This window comes from Oncorhynchus masou, chromosome 31 (assembly GCF_036934945.1).
Source record: "Oncorhynchus masou masou isolate Uvic2021 chromosome 31, UVic_Omas_1.1, whole genome shotgun sequence".
NCBI lineage: Eukaryota > Metazoa > Chordata > Actinopteri > Salmoniformes > Salmonidae > Oncorhynchus > Oncorhynchus masou.
In genome coordinates, this window is record NC_088242.1 from 85,878,146 (window position 1) to 85,895,170 (window position 17,025).

General features: G+C 41.4%; 3 protein-coding genes across 10 annotated transcripts in view; 2 read left to right on the forward strand and 1 right to left on the reverse strand.

Moving 5' to 3' along the window:
• LOC135524650 (phosphatidylinositol 3-kinase regulatory subunit gamma-like) overlaps positions 1-4,558 on the forward strand; it is a 35,435-nt gene extending 30,877 nt beyond the window's left edge. For both annotated transcript variants that reach the window (XM_064952378.1, XM_064952379.1), the window contains one exon: positions 160-4,558. In XM_064952378.1, the coding sequence (XP_064808450.1) occupies positions 160-352 (193 nt within the window). In that variant the 3' untranslated portion in view covers positions 353-4,558. The remainder of the gene's footprint in view (positions 1-159) is intronic.
• Positions 4,559-4,646: 88 nt separating this feature from the next.
• On the forward strand, positions 4,647-8,108 carry ifi30b (IFI30 lysosomal thiol reductase b). The gene is made up of 7 exons (XM_064952380.1): positions 4,647-5,239; positions 5,869-6,057; positions 6,246-6,317; positions 6,432-6,524; positions 7,040-7,192; positions 7,541-7,609; positions 7,730-8,108. The coding sequence occupies exons 1-7, from the start codon at positions 4,916-4,918 to the stop codon at positions 7,787-7,789; spliced, it is 960 nt and encodes a 319-aa protein (XP_064808452.1). The 5' UTR covers positions 4,647-4,915; the 3' UTR covers positions 7,790-8,108.
• A 651-nt stretch (positions 8,109-8,759) lies between these two features.
• The window catches only part of LOC135524649 (3',5'-cyclic-AMP phosphodiesterase 4D-like), a 157,260-nt gene continuing 148,994 nt past the window's right edge, over positions 8,760-17,025 (reverse strand). For all 7 annotated transcript variants that reach the window (XM_064952371.1, XM_064952374.1, XM_064952376.1 and 4 more), the window contains 5 exons: positions 15,222-15,321; positions 14,824-14,978; positions 14,365-14,487; positions 13,538-13,720; positions 8,760-13,334 (listed from right to left, as the gene is read on the reverse strand). In XM_064952371.1, the coding sequence (XP_064808443.1) occupies positions 12,771-13,334; positions 13,538-13,720; positions 14,365-14,487; positions 14,824-14,978; positions 15,222-15,321 (1,125 nt within the window). In that variant the 3' untranslated portion in view covers positions 8,760-12,770. The remainder of the gene's footprint in view (positions 13,335-13,537; positions 13,721-14,364; positions 14,488-14,823; positions 14,979-15,221; positions 15,322-17,025) is intronic.

Here is a 17,025-nt window from a genome sequence, read left to right on the forward strand (position 1 = left end):
TTGGCATTGAGGCATATAGCAGGATCTTCAAAATTGATGGTGTCTTTGAGGTCTGAAAACATCTGACAAACTTTGATTTTGTGCTGAAATATCACTTTGACTGCTGTGTTTGGGCGTGGTGTCTAACCAACTGTTCTGTTGTTGACTTCACGTCTGTAGCGTGGACGGGGACGTCAAGCACTGTGTGATATTCAAGACCTCCACGGGCTACGGTTTCGCCGAGCCTTACAACCTGTACAGCTCCCTGAGAGAGCTGATTCTCCACTACAGACACACTTCCCTGGTCCAGCACAACGACTCGCTGAATGTAACTCTGGCAATTCCTGTCCTAACCCAGCTGCAACCCAGATGAGACGCACCGTCACCCGGACACGGCCCGGCACAGAGCAAAAACACACACAGAACTGAGACCACACACTCACTTTTCCCAACAAAAAAGCAAACAACTTTACTATTGTAAAGTGGCTGTTCCACTGGATGTCAGAAGGTGAATTCACCAATTTGTAAGTCGCTCTGGATAAGAGCGTCTGCTAAATGACTTAAATGTAAATGTAACTTTCTGAGCGTTGGGTTTGATAGTGTTGAAGTGGCAGATGTAATGACTGACTGGGTTTTGACTTTGAAGAGACCCTGTAAATGTTATATTTTTGTTAAATCTTTACAACACTACACAGTTTTAAGATAAAAATACGTTGACTATTTTAAAGTAACTGCTGTAGATTCCATTTTCCCTTTCAATGGAGGGAATTACTTTTTAAATCGACTTGCCATTTTGGGGGGGTAGTAACTTTTTTCAACAGTTAAAGAGGCGTAAGGGTTGGACATGAAGAACAAAAATACCTAACAAACTTTTTGTTTTCATCAAGCGTTGCTGACATGGCTGGATGATTGGGAGATGTGGTAAAAGGCTTAACTTGTAGTGTTTTGTTGCACGTTCATATTAATACACATGTTCTCCCAGAGCGCTATGGGACGCATGCAAAGAAAGCATTCTCCTTTCTGTGGACTCATTGCTATGTGCCCTGTCACATAAAGCAGAACATGTCTAGAAGACTAAATTCAGTACCAATGTGTTAATCAAAAACATTAATTGGTCTTTTTCTGAAAGACTGTTTAAAATAGTTTGAGGTTGATGATATTAGATGCTGTCATGGCCCCTGGTGTAGCTTGAGGACACTGATTGCTGTGACAGACAGTGGCATGTAATGTGAACTGGAGTTGCAGTCCTTGATGGTGGAACACTTAGTGGTGAAAGTGCCTTCTCTTCTAATCCTCGGTCTTCCATTCTCTCTCTGTTGATCAGAGTCAGTGTGGATGCCTTGCCCCAATCAGATGCCAAGTGTTTTGTACAGCACTGTGTATGAAACTAGAAATCTGAAATAGACCTGGTTATTGATTGCCTTGGAGCAGGGATGGGTAACTCCCTCAGACTTTTACCTGGGACTACTGCCACTGACTGCTCAGAGTGCACACATCTGGTTTCCCAGGTTAGGGTCGGGGCTCAGAGTGCACACATCTGGTTTCCCAGGTTAGGGTCAGGGCTCAGTGCACACATCTGGTTTCCCAGGTTAGGGTCAGGGCTCAGTGCGCACATTTGGTTTCCCAGGTCTCAATCAGTTGCTGACTTAAATGAATGAATGAAAGCCAGCAGACACTCTTGAGGACTGAAGTTGATGGCGGTGTTGGATTTGTGCATGGTGGAAATGGATTTCCATTCATATTTTATAGTTGTGGATAGATGGTAGAGCTTATGGGGGTTGTGTACCAGATATAAAAAGCATGGTCTTTTCACTACATGTTGACATTGGGTATGCAGTATGCATCACATTGGGTATGCAGTATGCATCACATTGGATATGCAGTATGCATCACATTGGGTATGCAGTATGCATCACATTGGGTATGCAGTATGCAGTCTCTCATTAAGGTAATAGTAGCCTAATTCCACAATTTACTTAATCGGACTTTACCTGCCACACTTTGTGAATGAGCTTCTTTCCCAGGAAACAAGTTGTACTGTAATGCTAACATATACACCAGATATTCTCGGTAGACTTGAAACACTACTTTGACAAACTGATTAGTACTATGCAGCGAGTTAGACATACAACTTCACGATGCCTCATCGACATTGATTTTGATTCAAGTAAAATCACTGAATGAGTGATGACCTTTACACTTGTCATGTATTAATCAGATGTTGGTGCATTTTACTGCTCACTTTTAGGAGTGGTTAGATTGCCGTTCATGTTGGGATTGGTGTAACCTTTTATAGCTGACAACAATGTTGATGTTAATCTGGTTAACCTGTTCTTATATTTGTCTTTTGGTTAGGTGAAAAGTGTCTCCTTGGAGAGCGATGACAATAATAGTCTGGACTATTTACTGAACATAGCTTTCAGCCAGAGTCCTGCTCAATTCGACTGTCCTTCAGGTCAACGGGTCTTTGAAAACGGGGACTATCTAGTTGATTTGTTTTGTCAAGAGAGAGTGCTGTATAAAAAAGAGAGTAAAAAATATGTTTCTGGTTTGTTTTCAAATTGCACACGGTGGCTCTGCATGTAGTATAAGACTACGAATGCTCTCCACTGACATGACCACAGCCAGGTAAAGACTAGCTAAAGATTGTACACCAGACAATGTGATATAACCAAAGAGTGCTAGTGTCCATTACTGAGTGTTACAGAAAAGAACCACACAAACCGCCGCCATAGATTTTTCAACTAACCTGTTCTTGGGGATTACTTTCTTCATTCTCGATTCGTTTAAAAAAGTATCTTAGTCTGTTTCCAGTTGCAGTTGGTTCTACAAAAACCATAAATTCAGAAATATATCAATGTTTAAGTGAGATATGCCTCCTGGTGTGCTTTGTTTGTCACCTACTTATACGTGTGGCCGTAGAAGTAGAATCTACTAGTTCCTGCAATAATGCTGGGAATGCTAGATCTGCGGCAGCTAAGATGTCGAGATACCTCCTCATGCCGTACAATACTTGGATGTAATATTTTAGTTTTTTCTGTTTTTTTGTAGAACCACCTGTAACTGGAAACTGATATTTTTCAGATACTTTCGTTATTCTCGATTCTGTGAAAAAAGTATTGCCAATAACAGGTTAGTTGAAAAATCTATGGCGGCGGTTTGTATGGGGCCTTCCTCTAACGCCCAGTAATGGACACCAACATTCTTTGGTTATATCACATTCTCTGGCATACAATCTATAGCTAGGTCTAGACAGTCTGTTCTCAGTGACATTGTTTCCCCTGGCCTTTTCTGTGGACTTGGGCTCCCGAGTGGCTCAGCGGTTTAAGGCACTGCATCTCCGTGCCAGAGGCGTCACTACAGACCCTGGTTCGATTCCATGCTGTATCACAATCGGCCGTGATTGGGAGTCCCATAGGGCGGCGCACAATTGGCCCAGCGTCGTCCGGGTTAGGATTTGGCCGGTGTAGGCAGTCACTGTAAATAAGAATTTGTTCTTAACTGACTTGCCTAGTTAAATAAAATAAAATAAATTATATTGGAGGTCGACAAAAGCTGTGCTTGATTTCTGTCTCAGACCGCTATGATGGTGCAACGTAAAACAACACATTTCCTCAGCTTGTGAGAAAGCCTGTGAGTGGGTACAAATTTGAGGCTTGAGTAGGGATGTCGCTGTGCCAATATTAAAATCTGCTACTGTAAATGCACTACAAAAACATGAATAGGGAGCTCATGTTTCAGGGGTTTTATTATAATTTGACTTGAACAGGTTCATTCATTTACAATAACTGGCTATGATAGGTCAGAAACACTCCACATAGTGGACATCTCATTTTAAGACAAGGACGGCATCATTGGTGGCTCTTAATGGTCTGTTTGAAAGTGGCTTTTATGAAACCTGTTTGTGTTTTGTTATTTGTTCATCATAACCTGAGCAGATTTAATTGAATAAGCTAGTGTGAATACTTTTGGTGATATTCTTTACATTTATATTTCATGCTTATTTAGAGATTTACTTTCTCTAAATAACCAAATAGATTGAAAAGACTGTGAAAAGGCTGTTTACACAGGCAGCCCAATTATTTATTTCACTAATTGGTATTTTGACCAATCAGATCAGCTCTGTGAAAATATCTGATGTGATTGGTCAAAAAAAACTATTAATGGCAAAAATATCAACAATAGGCTGCCTGTGTGGAAGCAGTGAACTTTTTTAGATTTTGTTATCGAGAAATAAACTGTCGTAGTATTTGTTGTATGTTGACTTTCAATATTTGAAGACTGCTTGGTTTTTAGCTTTTGTATTTGTGAAACTGTGCTGAAAAGTCTGTTAGATACTGTTATTTGATACACATAGTATGTGTATAATACTTGGCTGGAGTTCAGTAATTTGAAATGTAGAAATCCCCCCCAAAACATTGCTAATGAACAGCAAAATGCACTTTTAAATTGACAAAATTCTGTACAATTATTGCATTACCTAATGAAAATATTGGCTGCACTCCATAGTATGTATTTGTCAGACTGGGAGTATTGTATGGTACTAATGATAAACTTTAATAAAATTGTTAATTTTTAAGTTGTCAAAATGCCTGACATTTTTCCCCAAATTATTTTGACAAAATCAATCCCTTGCTCAGAAGCCAATTGAGTGTAAATGTTGGAAGAATTGTGACATCTACTGTCACAACATGGTCATACAATCTATGGTTTTCCTCACTGTAGCCTTGGCAATTTTCTATGTAGTTAAGACACGTGATGGACTGTTATGTACTGCTATTTCTCAAATGTTGTGACTAAATACATTATTAATGATCTATTAATGTTAATTCAGTCAATCAAGAATGATTCTACTCTGGCCTAAGTTTGAAGTTTGTTCTTATTCCTGTTTTGCCTACCAAATTGTCCCTGTATAAGAAGTGTCTGAAACGATGATATGGCTGTTGTGGGATGTCCAATGAGAGAGTTTGGTCACAAGAATCCATTTCATCATCACAGCTGGGATGATTGTTGTAGTCATTGGTGGAAGGAGCTCCAACCCACTCACTCTTCAAATTGGTCACAGTGTTGTCTGAGGGAAATGTTAAGGAAGGCGCTGGCTTCAGTACATGTAAGCAACATGAAGTTTGCATCAGTGTTAGTCCTTCTTTTTTTCTGCTCTACTTTCAAGAACACCCATGGAAAGTCAAAACCCAAACCGGGCTGTGAATACCCTCCGTCTCAGTGGTGTAGGAGTTTGGAAATTGCAATAGAATGTGGGGTAAGTTTGGAGTATCGTTATCAAGTTCAAATAACTGCACTCGGACATAATGCCAGTTGCTAGGTTCTGTTTTTAAGACTTTCATAAGATCTATTTTCATGTACCTTTTTTTTCTTGATTATACCCTGGTACTTTTGAATGTGTCGCATGCAGCCTACTACAGAAGTTATTCAGCTGAATGATTAAATAACCTGTTTTTTTGTTTTTTACAAATAAACTTTCCGATGGCTAATCTCACCAAGCATTAAGACATTATGCTATTCCATGTTATATAACAAGGTCAATATGTATATGTGAGTATCCCATGTTTATCAGGATTATCTGTTCAGTTTTAAATTACTGTTCAAAGAGTCCCTTGTCCATGGTTAAATGAGTCATGCTTTTGAAATTGAGTACCAGAGGTCCTAGATTTCCTGAGGGCATGTGACTGACACCAATCCTTAATGAGCTGTGTTTAGACAGGCAGCCCAATTTGCATATTTTTCTGAAAAATGTGGGTTCGCAAGTGGCATGGTTCCTACATTTACTTGTGTGAATTCCAGGCATATCTCAATATGAACAGAATGTAAATAATTTGTCAAATTGAACGAGTTCCAGCCCAGCTTTCTATGAACATGATTCCTGTCTAGGTTCAGAAGCAGTGTCTGGAGCTCAATGCCACAAGGCCCAATTCAGCAGTACCCAGAGTTGAGGTGACCCTGTACTATGAGAGCCTGTGTCCAGGCTGCAGGGTCTTCCTCACCCAGCAGCTCTTCCCTACCTGGGCCATGCTCCATGATATCATGGAGGTAAAACTGGTGCCCTACGGCAATGCGCAGGTAGGCCTCTTCTCTGAGAGTACTGAGTCATGTTCAGTTTGGGGGGGGGGGGGGGGGTTATTGGACAAGTTCAGGCTGTACCTCAGTACAGGCCTTTGATTGATAGATCCATCCACAGTCTCTGACTATTGAATACATGAGAGCTTGTTTTGTGTTCATGTTGCAGCCTTTTTCCTGTTCTTTCACAGGAGCTTCCCTCAGGGAATTCTCCCTTCACCTGTGAACATGGGGAACCAGAATGTCATAGCAACATGATTGAGGTGCGCTTGCCAATAAAATGGGAAATGTCTGAAGTTCTGCTTATAACTTGAATCACTAAAAATAGGTAATCTGTTCCTGAAATATATTTTTTGTATTTCATACTTTCCCTTTAGGCATGTATTCTACATTCAGTGGGTCTGTACTCTGCCTTCCCTGTCATTGACTGCATGGAATCTGCAGCAAATGTTCTCGCCGCCGCCCAACCTGTGAGCATTGTACTGTTTTTAACTTAATGTTAAACCACTTGCATTCTTTTTAATTCAAAATGCATATTTGTGAGGGCCACCCGAGTGGTGCAGCCGGCCGCGACCGGGAGACCCATGGGGCGGCGCACAATTGGTCCAGCGTCATCCGGGTTAGGGGAGGGTTTGGCCGGCAGGGATGTCCTTGTCCCATTGCGCACTAGCGACTCCTGTGGTGGGCCAGACATGGTCGCACAGTGTTTCCCCCGATACGTTGGTGCGGCTGGCTTCCGGGTTAAATGGGCATTGTGTCAAGGTTGGGTTGTGTTTCGGAGGACGCATGGCTCTCGACCTTTTCCTCTCCCGAGTCTGTATGGGAGTTGCAGCGATGAGACAAGACTGTAACTACCAATTGGATACAACCAAATTGGGGTAAAAGTAACAAAAAAAATAAAACAAATGGATTTGTGCACCTTTTCTGTTTACACATTTAAGGGCTCTGGGTTATTGGTTCTTACATGCATTATGTTCTCCCCTAGTGCTTACAGCTACACGTCCCCTCCATGACGTGGGACAGTGTCACAACCTGTGTTAAGGGAGAGCTCGGCTTCAAACTTATGCATGAGAACGCCCTGAAGACCAATGCTCTCAGTCCAGCCAAAACACACGTCCCCTGGGTGACCATTAATAAGGTAGGACACTGCTGGGACTGAAACTAGGAGCACAATGTAGATAACATGGCTATACTACAGCAGGGTTATTCAACTCTTACTCTACGAGGGCTGGAGCCTGCTGGTTTTCTGATCTGATATTTAATTGCACACACCTGGTGTCCCAGGTATAAATCAGTCCCTAATTAGAGGGGAGCAATGGAACTGTCCAGAGTTGAATTTGAGGCATCTACAGATTATTAACCATAGTGTTACTGAGTGCTGCTTTTTGAACACATACACTGTGTATAGCAGGTCATGGAATCAAACTATGTGCCAAGGTCAAGCCTGTGTATGACTCTCCAATTCCTCCTTTTTGCGTCTTTGCAGGAATACACAGGTGACTTTCAGGACAAAGCAATGTCATCACTTTTTAACTTGGTCTGCAAGATGTATAAGGTGAGTTGTGTGTGACTGGTCCTTGTTTGATCACTTTAAATGTAATTGAGTATTAAACTGTGTTCAACATGGTGTCATCGGCTGAGCTAAAATTTAATGATCACCAAATTTTGTCCACAGGGAGGAAAGCCCCCTGCCTGCACCGGAGCACAGAAGAAACTAGACAGGAGTCTGTGCTGAAACCAACAGTCATTCTGCATGCCATTCATGTTTTCAAAATATATTTTGTTACAGTATAAGTACCAGTTTTTCTCATTCTTTTGAAAGACAATGCAAGTCCAACATAAATCATAAGTCGCTAATTTCTTTACTCTTGTTGCTGAAATGTATTGTAATACTTTTTTATTCTGTTTGATACTGTGTCAAATAACTCCATATGTATTGATAATTTAACCCAATGCTAACAAGTTACGGTTCAATTTTGTATTTACAGATTTCTCTTTCAAGCCTAAGAGTGCATATAACTGTGGGGTCTGAAATTAAACATCCTTGATAAAGATGAGCAGTAATGAGTAAAATATATTTAAATAATGAGCAATACTGTATGCTCAAAGAAATTGGGAAATTATTTTATACTAATACAATTGCTCAGAAAGAGATTTTGTTTAACAAGTAATACTTATCCCTCAAAGGTAGGGGTCAAAATTGACACCCCAAAAGATTATTGTAAATAAAGTAGTCAGTTTATTTGGTCCCATATTCCTAGCACACAATTAAACTTGTTGGATGCATTTGATTATTTTTTGCCCGATGGAAACACTCCTAAATATTTGATTGCTACAATGAGTACGGTTCCTCCTGAATGAGTCATAATTGAGAAAGTTAGTGGGTCAAAGATCATACACCCAAGACATTCTCACCATTACCAATAACACAGGATGTTGGCATGTTTTCGGGGTATGATTTTTGACCCTCTGACTTCGTCATTATTCAAAGATTAGTCAGGGATTGATGCCGCGTTCACGTGCTAGTCGGAACTAAACTCAGAAATGTGACTTGCTTACTGGTTGTAGTTATATACGTGCAGAGTTCAACCAGTTAGCAAGTCGGAAATTAGAGTTTCCTAGTTCCGACAAGCACGAACAAGGCATCAATCCAACACAGTTTAATTACTTCCGAACAGCGATAGATTTAATCAGATTCACAAATACAGGTTTCCATAATTTATTGGCATTTTCACTGAACTCCAGAAATGTTTTTAAAAATTACTTTTAAATTAAGCAAATTTGTAAAATATTTTTGGCTCCAGAAAAATTAAGATCTCTTACCGTACTTACATTTTGACAGACAAAATATACTACTGTCCAAGATAAAAAAGACACACAGAACAATAACCGTAATGGTATACCATGTCAGTTTCAGCAAAGCAATAAAGGGACCAAGAGTCACCATTCTAACTTCTCAGACAACACATTTAACACTGAATGACACTGATTTATGTACGCTTTACCAACGATACAGCTCAGCTCCTCTCCAGTCACAATTTAAGGCTCTTATTTGAGCTAGTTGCTTATTATTACCAAACATGAGTGAATAGAATATGTTAGTTATTTATGAATACTTGTGTACTTTGTCCCCGGCCTTACCAGGAAAAGAGTAAGCGGGAAATACTTCAGTGTTAGTTCCCAGGCAAGTTTACCATGCTGGAGCTGTTGAATTTTGTTGTTATTTTCAGATTTCACTGTCCTCCATTAAGGATAATTCAGTGATCTTTTTTATATACACTGAACAAAAATATAAAACGCAACAATTTCAGAGTTTACTGAGTTACAGCTGTGTTTCAGCTGTGCGAAGCATCCCAAATATGCTCAATGTATGATATTTCTGGTGACTGTGCAGGCCATGGAAGAACTGGGACATTTTTAGCTTCTAGGAATTATGTACAGATCCTTGCATTATCATGCTGAAACATGAGGTGATGGCGGCGGATTAATGGCACTACAATGGCCCTCATGATCTCATCACGGTATCTCTGTGCATTCAAATTGCCATCGATAAAATGCAATTGTTGTTCGTTGTCTGTAGCTTATGCCTGCAAATACCATAACTCTTTGTTCACAATGTTGACATCTGCAAATCGCTCACCCACACAACACTATCTCCCCGATAAAGTTGAAACTGGGATTTATCTGTGAAGAGCACACTTCTCCAGCGTGCCAGTGGCATCAGCTGTCCGCGTAGCTGGTCTGAGACGATCCTACAGGTGTAGAAGCCGGATGTGGCGGTCCTGGGCTGGCGTAGTTACACGTGTTCTACGGTTGTGAGGCCCGTTGGACATACTGCCAAATACTCTAAAATAACGTTGGTGGCGGCTTATAGTAGAGAAATTAACATTCAATTATCTGGCAACAGCTCTGTTGGACGTTATTGCAGTCAGCATGCCAATTGCACGCTCACTCTAAACTTGTGTGACATTGCGTTGTGAGAAAACTGCACATTTTAGAGTGGCCTTTATTGTGCCCAGCACAAATGATCCTGCCATTTAATCAGCTTCTTGATATGCCTCACCTGTCAGGATTATCTTGGCAAAGGAGAAATAAAACATTTGAGAAGCCTTTTGAGCTTATGGGGGGGAAAAAATGTTCAGTGTACTTATATTTGGCAGGGGCTAGTTAAGTTGTACAGTATTGGTTTAACTTAAAAATTAGGGTGCAATCAGCGAACGCAATAATAGAAATTAACTTTGAAAATTGATGTTTGTGGTCAATTGACATTCACATACTGTAGGTAAAAGCTATAGCCCTGTGAAGAGCAGAGCATAAGGGCCCTGTTCAATCTGTATCGCTGAAGCGTTACAGATTACGCGATATGATGGTAACTTCTGATCGAGCCGACATATGCAGCGTTTACTGTGCAGTCTCCGTTATACAGGAACATTGCCTTTAAATGCCAATCACGCTGTAACGCTGAACTTCTGCGATACGGATTGAATAGAGCTCTACATCGAAGCATTACATCCAACATATAAAGTCAAAGTATTACAATTTCCATTAAAATTATAGCATAATTTTAACTGATAATTACTGAAACTCAACACATTTTAAAGTCAAACTTTGACATGATTACAATCAACAGTTCAGAGAGAACTTTGTTCAACATTTCATAACGACTTTAGGTTGGCAAATGTTGCGCAAATTCCAAAGATTTTCCCTATAAACTAGTTTCCTTCAAGAACAAATCAAACAAGACATTAGGGGCTTATTCAGGCAAATAAAAAAGTATTCAATGTCAATACAGAATGTACAGTATTGTGTAAACCAGACATGGTTTTCTGTTGTGTACTTCAGGGAATAATATCAACGCTGTTCATTACATTTCTATCTGCAACATTCAAAGCATCACACACTACTGAATAAGCCCTAATTAGTCCACACCGTGGCCCTGTTCAGAAACAACCACTAACCCTTCCACACTTCTGGAGATCTGACAGGATTTTATAGGTTTAAAAAGGTTCAATGCAGCCGTTTTTATCTCAATATCAAATTATTTCTGGGTAACAATTAAGATAATTTTCAATTAAAATTCTCAAAAAGAAACAAATGGCTTAGCAAAATACCATTTCTCCAGCAAGAATTTAGCTAGGACTGTCAGAGTGGTCCGAGGAGCCTAATGGGAGGGATGTGTAACCTGAACTAGCTGTTAAAGTGCATTATCATAATTGTCACAATTTCACAGTATTATTCCAACCTCAGTGTTGAAATGTATATATAAAACACAGGATATCACGTTTTTGACTGCATGCCCCTTTAAGCTACATGACAATGTCTCCACCTCACTCTCTGCTAGGTTGAATTTTCTCCCTATTGCTTACACCTATCCATTCCTCTCAGCTCTAGGTGTTAGGCCTAGGGGTTGTTTCTGGACAGAAACTACAGCCTTCCATGGCTGTCCACTAAAATCATGGTTTGGCTCAAGTTCTTTAGAACTGAATGGGCTTCCTCTACAACAAAAATTGTAAAGTGCTACTGTATGATGGAGACACCCTGATAATGATGCTTACAAAGCTCAGAGACAAACAGACCTGGGGTGTGTTCGTTACGTCTTGCAACGGAAATCGTTTACTAAAGCAAACCGAGCAAATGGAACGAAACGGGGACAGACCTACCTGAATCTTTCCAGTAGAAACCAGTTTTCCGGTTTGCAACAGAATCGGTGAAATGAATACACCCATGGTGAGGACATACCCAATATATATAACAAAACGGAACCATTTCAAATCAAATAGAAAATGTGACAACGTAAAACATAATCACATAGAAACATACAACTTTACAAACATGAGTGTAAGCAGTGTTAGTCTAGATTTAAAACAACTTGTATTGGGTACCCCAATCAATCATAGTACTTCGGGATTTTGAAATACAATTTACTGGTACTGTTCGTTTCATATTTCATATTTAAATTGCTTTAGTTCTCAAATTCATTAATCAACTTTTCAATTGAGATCAATAGAGGTTGTCAGACAAATAAATATGTATTTTTGCATAACTTGAAGCGGTAAGGTTCTAAGAGCTGTTTGTCATCAGTAACACAACTCTAAACAGGCAGTCTCCGTTAAGGGATACCCAAGACGTCCATGCTACATTAAAATTATTTATATCTCGTCATACCCTGAGGTTTAAGTTACAATTCTCTCACTATTCAGGTACATACTGGATTTGGTAAAACATTCACATAATTCTCAGAGACAAACTAAATAAAATATACTAGTTTATGCTGACTGAATTCAAAATGTGTGGTGCAAAAGTTCCAAGACCCTGTAAAATGATTACAATCCTTGCAATATTTCATTGAATATCTATATTCCATCATTTTGAGGAAGACATTGTTTTCTCAGTATAATTCCTTGCTTCGATCAGGAGACATTGGTGAGACTGGTTAGCTTGTGGTCAGTTCTCTACCTTCCAGTCTAAGACACTTTCCGCCCAGAATCAACTACAGAATGCAGGACTAAAAAGTCCTATCTCGCACACAGAAGAAAATAGAGAATAAAACGATACTTCTTGTTCTACAATATTAAAAGTGTTAAGGTGTCTCCAGTGTAAAGGAACTGTTGTCATTACAGACTTGATAGAAATCCCACCCTGCATGTCCAATTGCTGCTGGGACCCACAAACCAAGGCAGGGATGGAATAAGTTGAAGGGAGGGCCAAGGTTTGTGTTACGTGCCAAGCCGTAGGTAAGCTACACTACTGCCTTCCTGGCCCAGTTCTCTGTCCCTATCGCCTACGTCGTCCGCGCCCACCCCGGGGCCCAACGTTCTGAGAAGGTCGGGGCTCCTAACCGACATGGTGGCCAGACTGAGGGCCCGGCCAGGGTGGGGGGAGGGGGGCCGGTATCTGCTGCTAGACTCTGGGGATAGAGACAGGGCCGGGGTCTTCCTAGAGGTCTCTCCCCCCTGTGACGTCTCCTCCTCGGGGGGGCTCTCCAGGTCTGAGTCACCCTCCTCCTCCTCCGCCTCCTCCTCCTCCTCCTCCTCCAGGGTGAGTTCAAACTGGAACTTGTCCCCTGCGGAGGCGCAGCATCCCCCCGGTGTAGCTTCCAGGGCTCCTGGCCCCCCGTCAAGATCCCTGTCCTCAAGGGTGGGTGAGGGGCTGCGCTGGATCATACTTTGGTACCACTCCCGGTTGTCCTCCAGGGTATCCAGGATGTCCTGGGCATCAGGGTGGACCAGGTCAGCCCACGTCTCCCACAGAGGGTGGACGATGTAGTCTATGAATCCCACCTACAGAGGGGAGTAAAGATGAGAGATATGAACACACACTGTTTTGGTGGGTTTCAACAGACATTATGACAATAATTTGCCAGCAACAGTCTGTTAAGCAGTGACAGAGACCTGCGGGTGGGTATGCAGATTCTTGTGTCTGCATGTGTAAGAGAGCCTGCATGCCTCGTGTGGCTGGATGCACGCTATGCACAGTACGGTACCTGGGTCTTCTCGATGGAGGCATTATGTTTGTCACACATAGGGCTGATCTCAATTCCCTTGTCCCTCTCCCTGTCCCCCTGGGTGAAGAACTCCACCATGATGCGGTCGGTCCACTTACGGTAGACCTCCAGGGGCTTGGTGGGGTTACTGAGGTCAGCACAGTGAACCATGTTCTGAAGGACCTGGAGACACACAGGGAGGCCCATGTTAGTTTTTGGTTTATCTGTTGTTTAGATACTTTTTGAAGAAGTATATCATTTTTTATTCATATTGATTTTGCCATTTATATTTCAGACATTTATATAGAAACCTTGAAAGTACATGACACTATGAAGTCTTGAGTTATTTTAGACAACTGCACTCATCACACGTGTCTCCAGTAGACAGTTCAGACTCAACACCATCGTCCATCTCAATGATCTGAAGTGGCTTTCTTTCCTCATCTCCCCTCAAATTGCTTTCACCTGTCCTGTATCCACATGTTGTCGCTGTCTGATGAAAACCTCTCATCTCTAAAAGAGAACCTTTTCAGGATATTGAATTTCCATATTTTCCCATGAACAAACATAGAATTATGACACTTCAGAAGCTATTTTGAATACAATTTATTGGTCCTAGATTCATGTTCAGAGTACAATGAGGGGAGTTACTGCTTTCAATAAATAAAATAAATAAAAAAATTGGCAAAATAAGTTATTAGGTTTTCATCAGACAGCGACAATATTCAGATAAATGCAGATGTGTGAGACGGAGAAAAGAAGAGGAAGTCACAGTAGACTATTAATATGTGGCCAGTGGTGTGTCTACTCTAGGAATGACCTCTGACCTGGATGCGGTCTGAGTAGTTGTCCAGCAGCAGCACTCCAAGACTGGTCACCTTCTTGGTCTCCACCATGGTCTTCAGGTCAGCCAGGAAGTTCATATGCTTGGACATGTCAGTGGCCAACACCTGCAGAGGACAATACCAAACATATTTTAGTATGAACATTATGTAGAAATTGCTTATGTTGGGCCTCTGGGTTTAGAAATTTTTTGGCAATACCAATTAATCACACTGACTTCAGTCACTAATTCCAAAGGGTCAGTGGGTTAGAGCATGGTGCCGTCTACATCCAGGGTTGTGTTGTGGTTTGTGTGAAATGTAAGTGACTTTGGGGAAAAGTGTCTGCTAAATGGCCATATCATTATGATGTCGGCTCATTCATTATGTTTAACTATGATAACATGGAGGAGTAGATAATATTTCATTTCTATTCAATTCCAATTCATTCGGTCTGTGCCTCACCATGTCGATGACCATCTTCCTGAGGGACTGCCCCTGTTTCTTGCTGAGGCTCTGGAAGATGTCACAGTTGTCCTCCTGTAGCAGCTTGAAACCCACAGCCAGGTGGTGGTTCTCCAGGACAGAAGCGTCGTTGTACATCAGAGCCAGCTCAGAATCTACAGTAGGAACACCCATTAGTAAAGCAACAACAATTCCAAGGCACTCCCTGTATAACTACAAAAAGGTATTCATTAGGTTCAAAATAACGGAATAAACAATTTATCCAGAGATCAAACTCCGCCTTACAGACACTATAATGTAGTCTTCACAGTAATAGAGGCCAGACACATTTTGCTCCAAAGGACATATCCTTTAATTAGATCTAATGAGTGAGATTGCTAGTGAGGGATGGAACTGACTTGTGTTGATGAGGAACTGGTTGGACACTCCGGGGTGATCAACATCGTGTATAGCACTGCTAAACAGAGCAGCCATGATCTCCAGGTCAGTGAAGACAGCCTGAAAACAAAAAACAGACACTTTTTTGTTACTATTACTGCAAGAGATGAGTGATGGTGCCGAAGGGGATGACTACCGCCTTATCGGCTCTTAACCAACCATGCTATTTTGTTATTTTTTTGCGTTGTTCATAACTTGTTTGGTACATAATATTGCTGATACTGTCTCTTATGACCAAAAAGAGCTTCTGGACAGCAGAACTGCGATTGCTCAACTCAAACTGGACAAAGAGTTCTTCTTCAATGAGTCGGACGGAAGGGATATACTACAGACACCCGACCAGGCCCAGATATCTGTTATTCGCAAGGGGAAGGAAACAGATTTCGCGGAAAGAGATCAGGGTGCCTTGTGAGGATCAGGCGACGAGTGGCTAATCTGCCTTTGCCTTCCGTCCTGCTAGCTAATGTTCAATCGCTGGAAAATAAATGGGACGAACTGAAAGCACGTTTATCCTACCAACAGGACATTAAAAACTAATATCTTACGTTTCACTGAGTCTTGGCTGAACGACGACATTAAGAGCATACAGCTGGCAGGTTATACACTATCGGCAGGACAGAACAGCAGCCTCTGGTAAGACACAGGTCGGGGGCCTATGCATTCATGTAAACAACAGCCGGTGCACGATATCTAAGAAAGTCTCAAGGTTTTGCTCGCCTGAGGTAGAGTATATCATGATAAGCTGTAGACCACACTATCTATCTAGAGAGTTTTCATCTGTATTTCTCTTACCTGTCTACATATCACCACAGACCGATGCTGGCACCTAAACCGCACTCAATGATCAAACAGGAAAATGCTTATCCAGATGCGGCACTCCTAGTGGCCGGGGACTTTAATGCAGGGAAACTTAAATCAGTTTGACCTCATTTCTATCAGCATGTTAAATGTGCAACCAGAGGGAAAACATTCTAGACCACCTTTCCTTCACACACAGAGACGCGTACAAAGCTCTCCCTCGCCCTCCATTTGGCAAATCTGACCATAATTCTATCCTCCTGATTCCTGCTTTACAAGCAACAATTAAAGCAGCAAGGACCAGTGACTCAGTCTATAAAAAATTGATCAGATGAAGCAGAAGCTAAACTACAGGACTGTTTTGCTAGCACAGACTGGAATATGTTCCAGGATTCTTCCGATGGCATTGAGGAGTACACCAGATCAGTCACTGGCTATATCAATAAGTGCATCGAGGACATCGTGCCCACAGACTGAACGTACATACTTCAACCAGAAGCCATGGATTGTTGATCCATCAGCCTGCTTTCCTGCGTCATTTCTGGTCACAACTTGCAGACTTGTTTACGTGCTGCTGTGCGTTTTGTTATTAACCTTACTTTGCTACCTGACAACTTTACGATTTCTACTTTGAATTACCGTTTATATTTTTAGTTTTTCCCTAACTTTTTTTCATTCAACTTTCACACTCCGGACGCTTTATCTGGACATGGTTCGTCAGGACCTCCACCAGCCGAAGCTAAGTAGTAACATTAACATGATGCCTTCTAATTGCAGTCGCTGTACTCATAATATACAGGAGAATGTGCGGCAAGCCCAGGCAAGGGTAATTTCAGTGTAGGAAAGGATGAAACAGTGTCTGTGCCACCAGTAAGTACAGATAGTAGTATAAATCCCCTCGCACGGTCCCCGCAGCCGGACAACTTTCTCACGGTTTCTGGAAGGAAATGCTGTAGGAATGCTCAA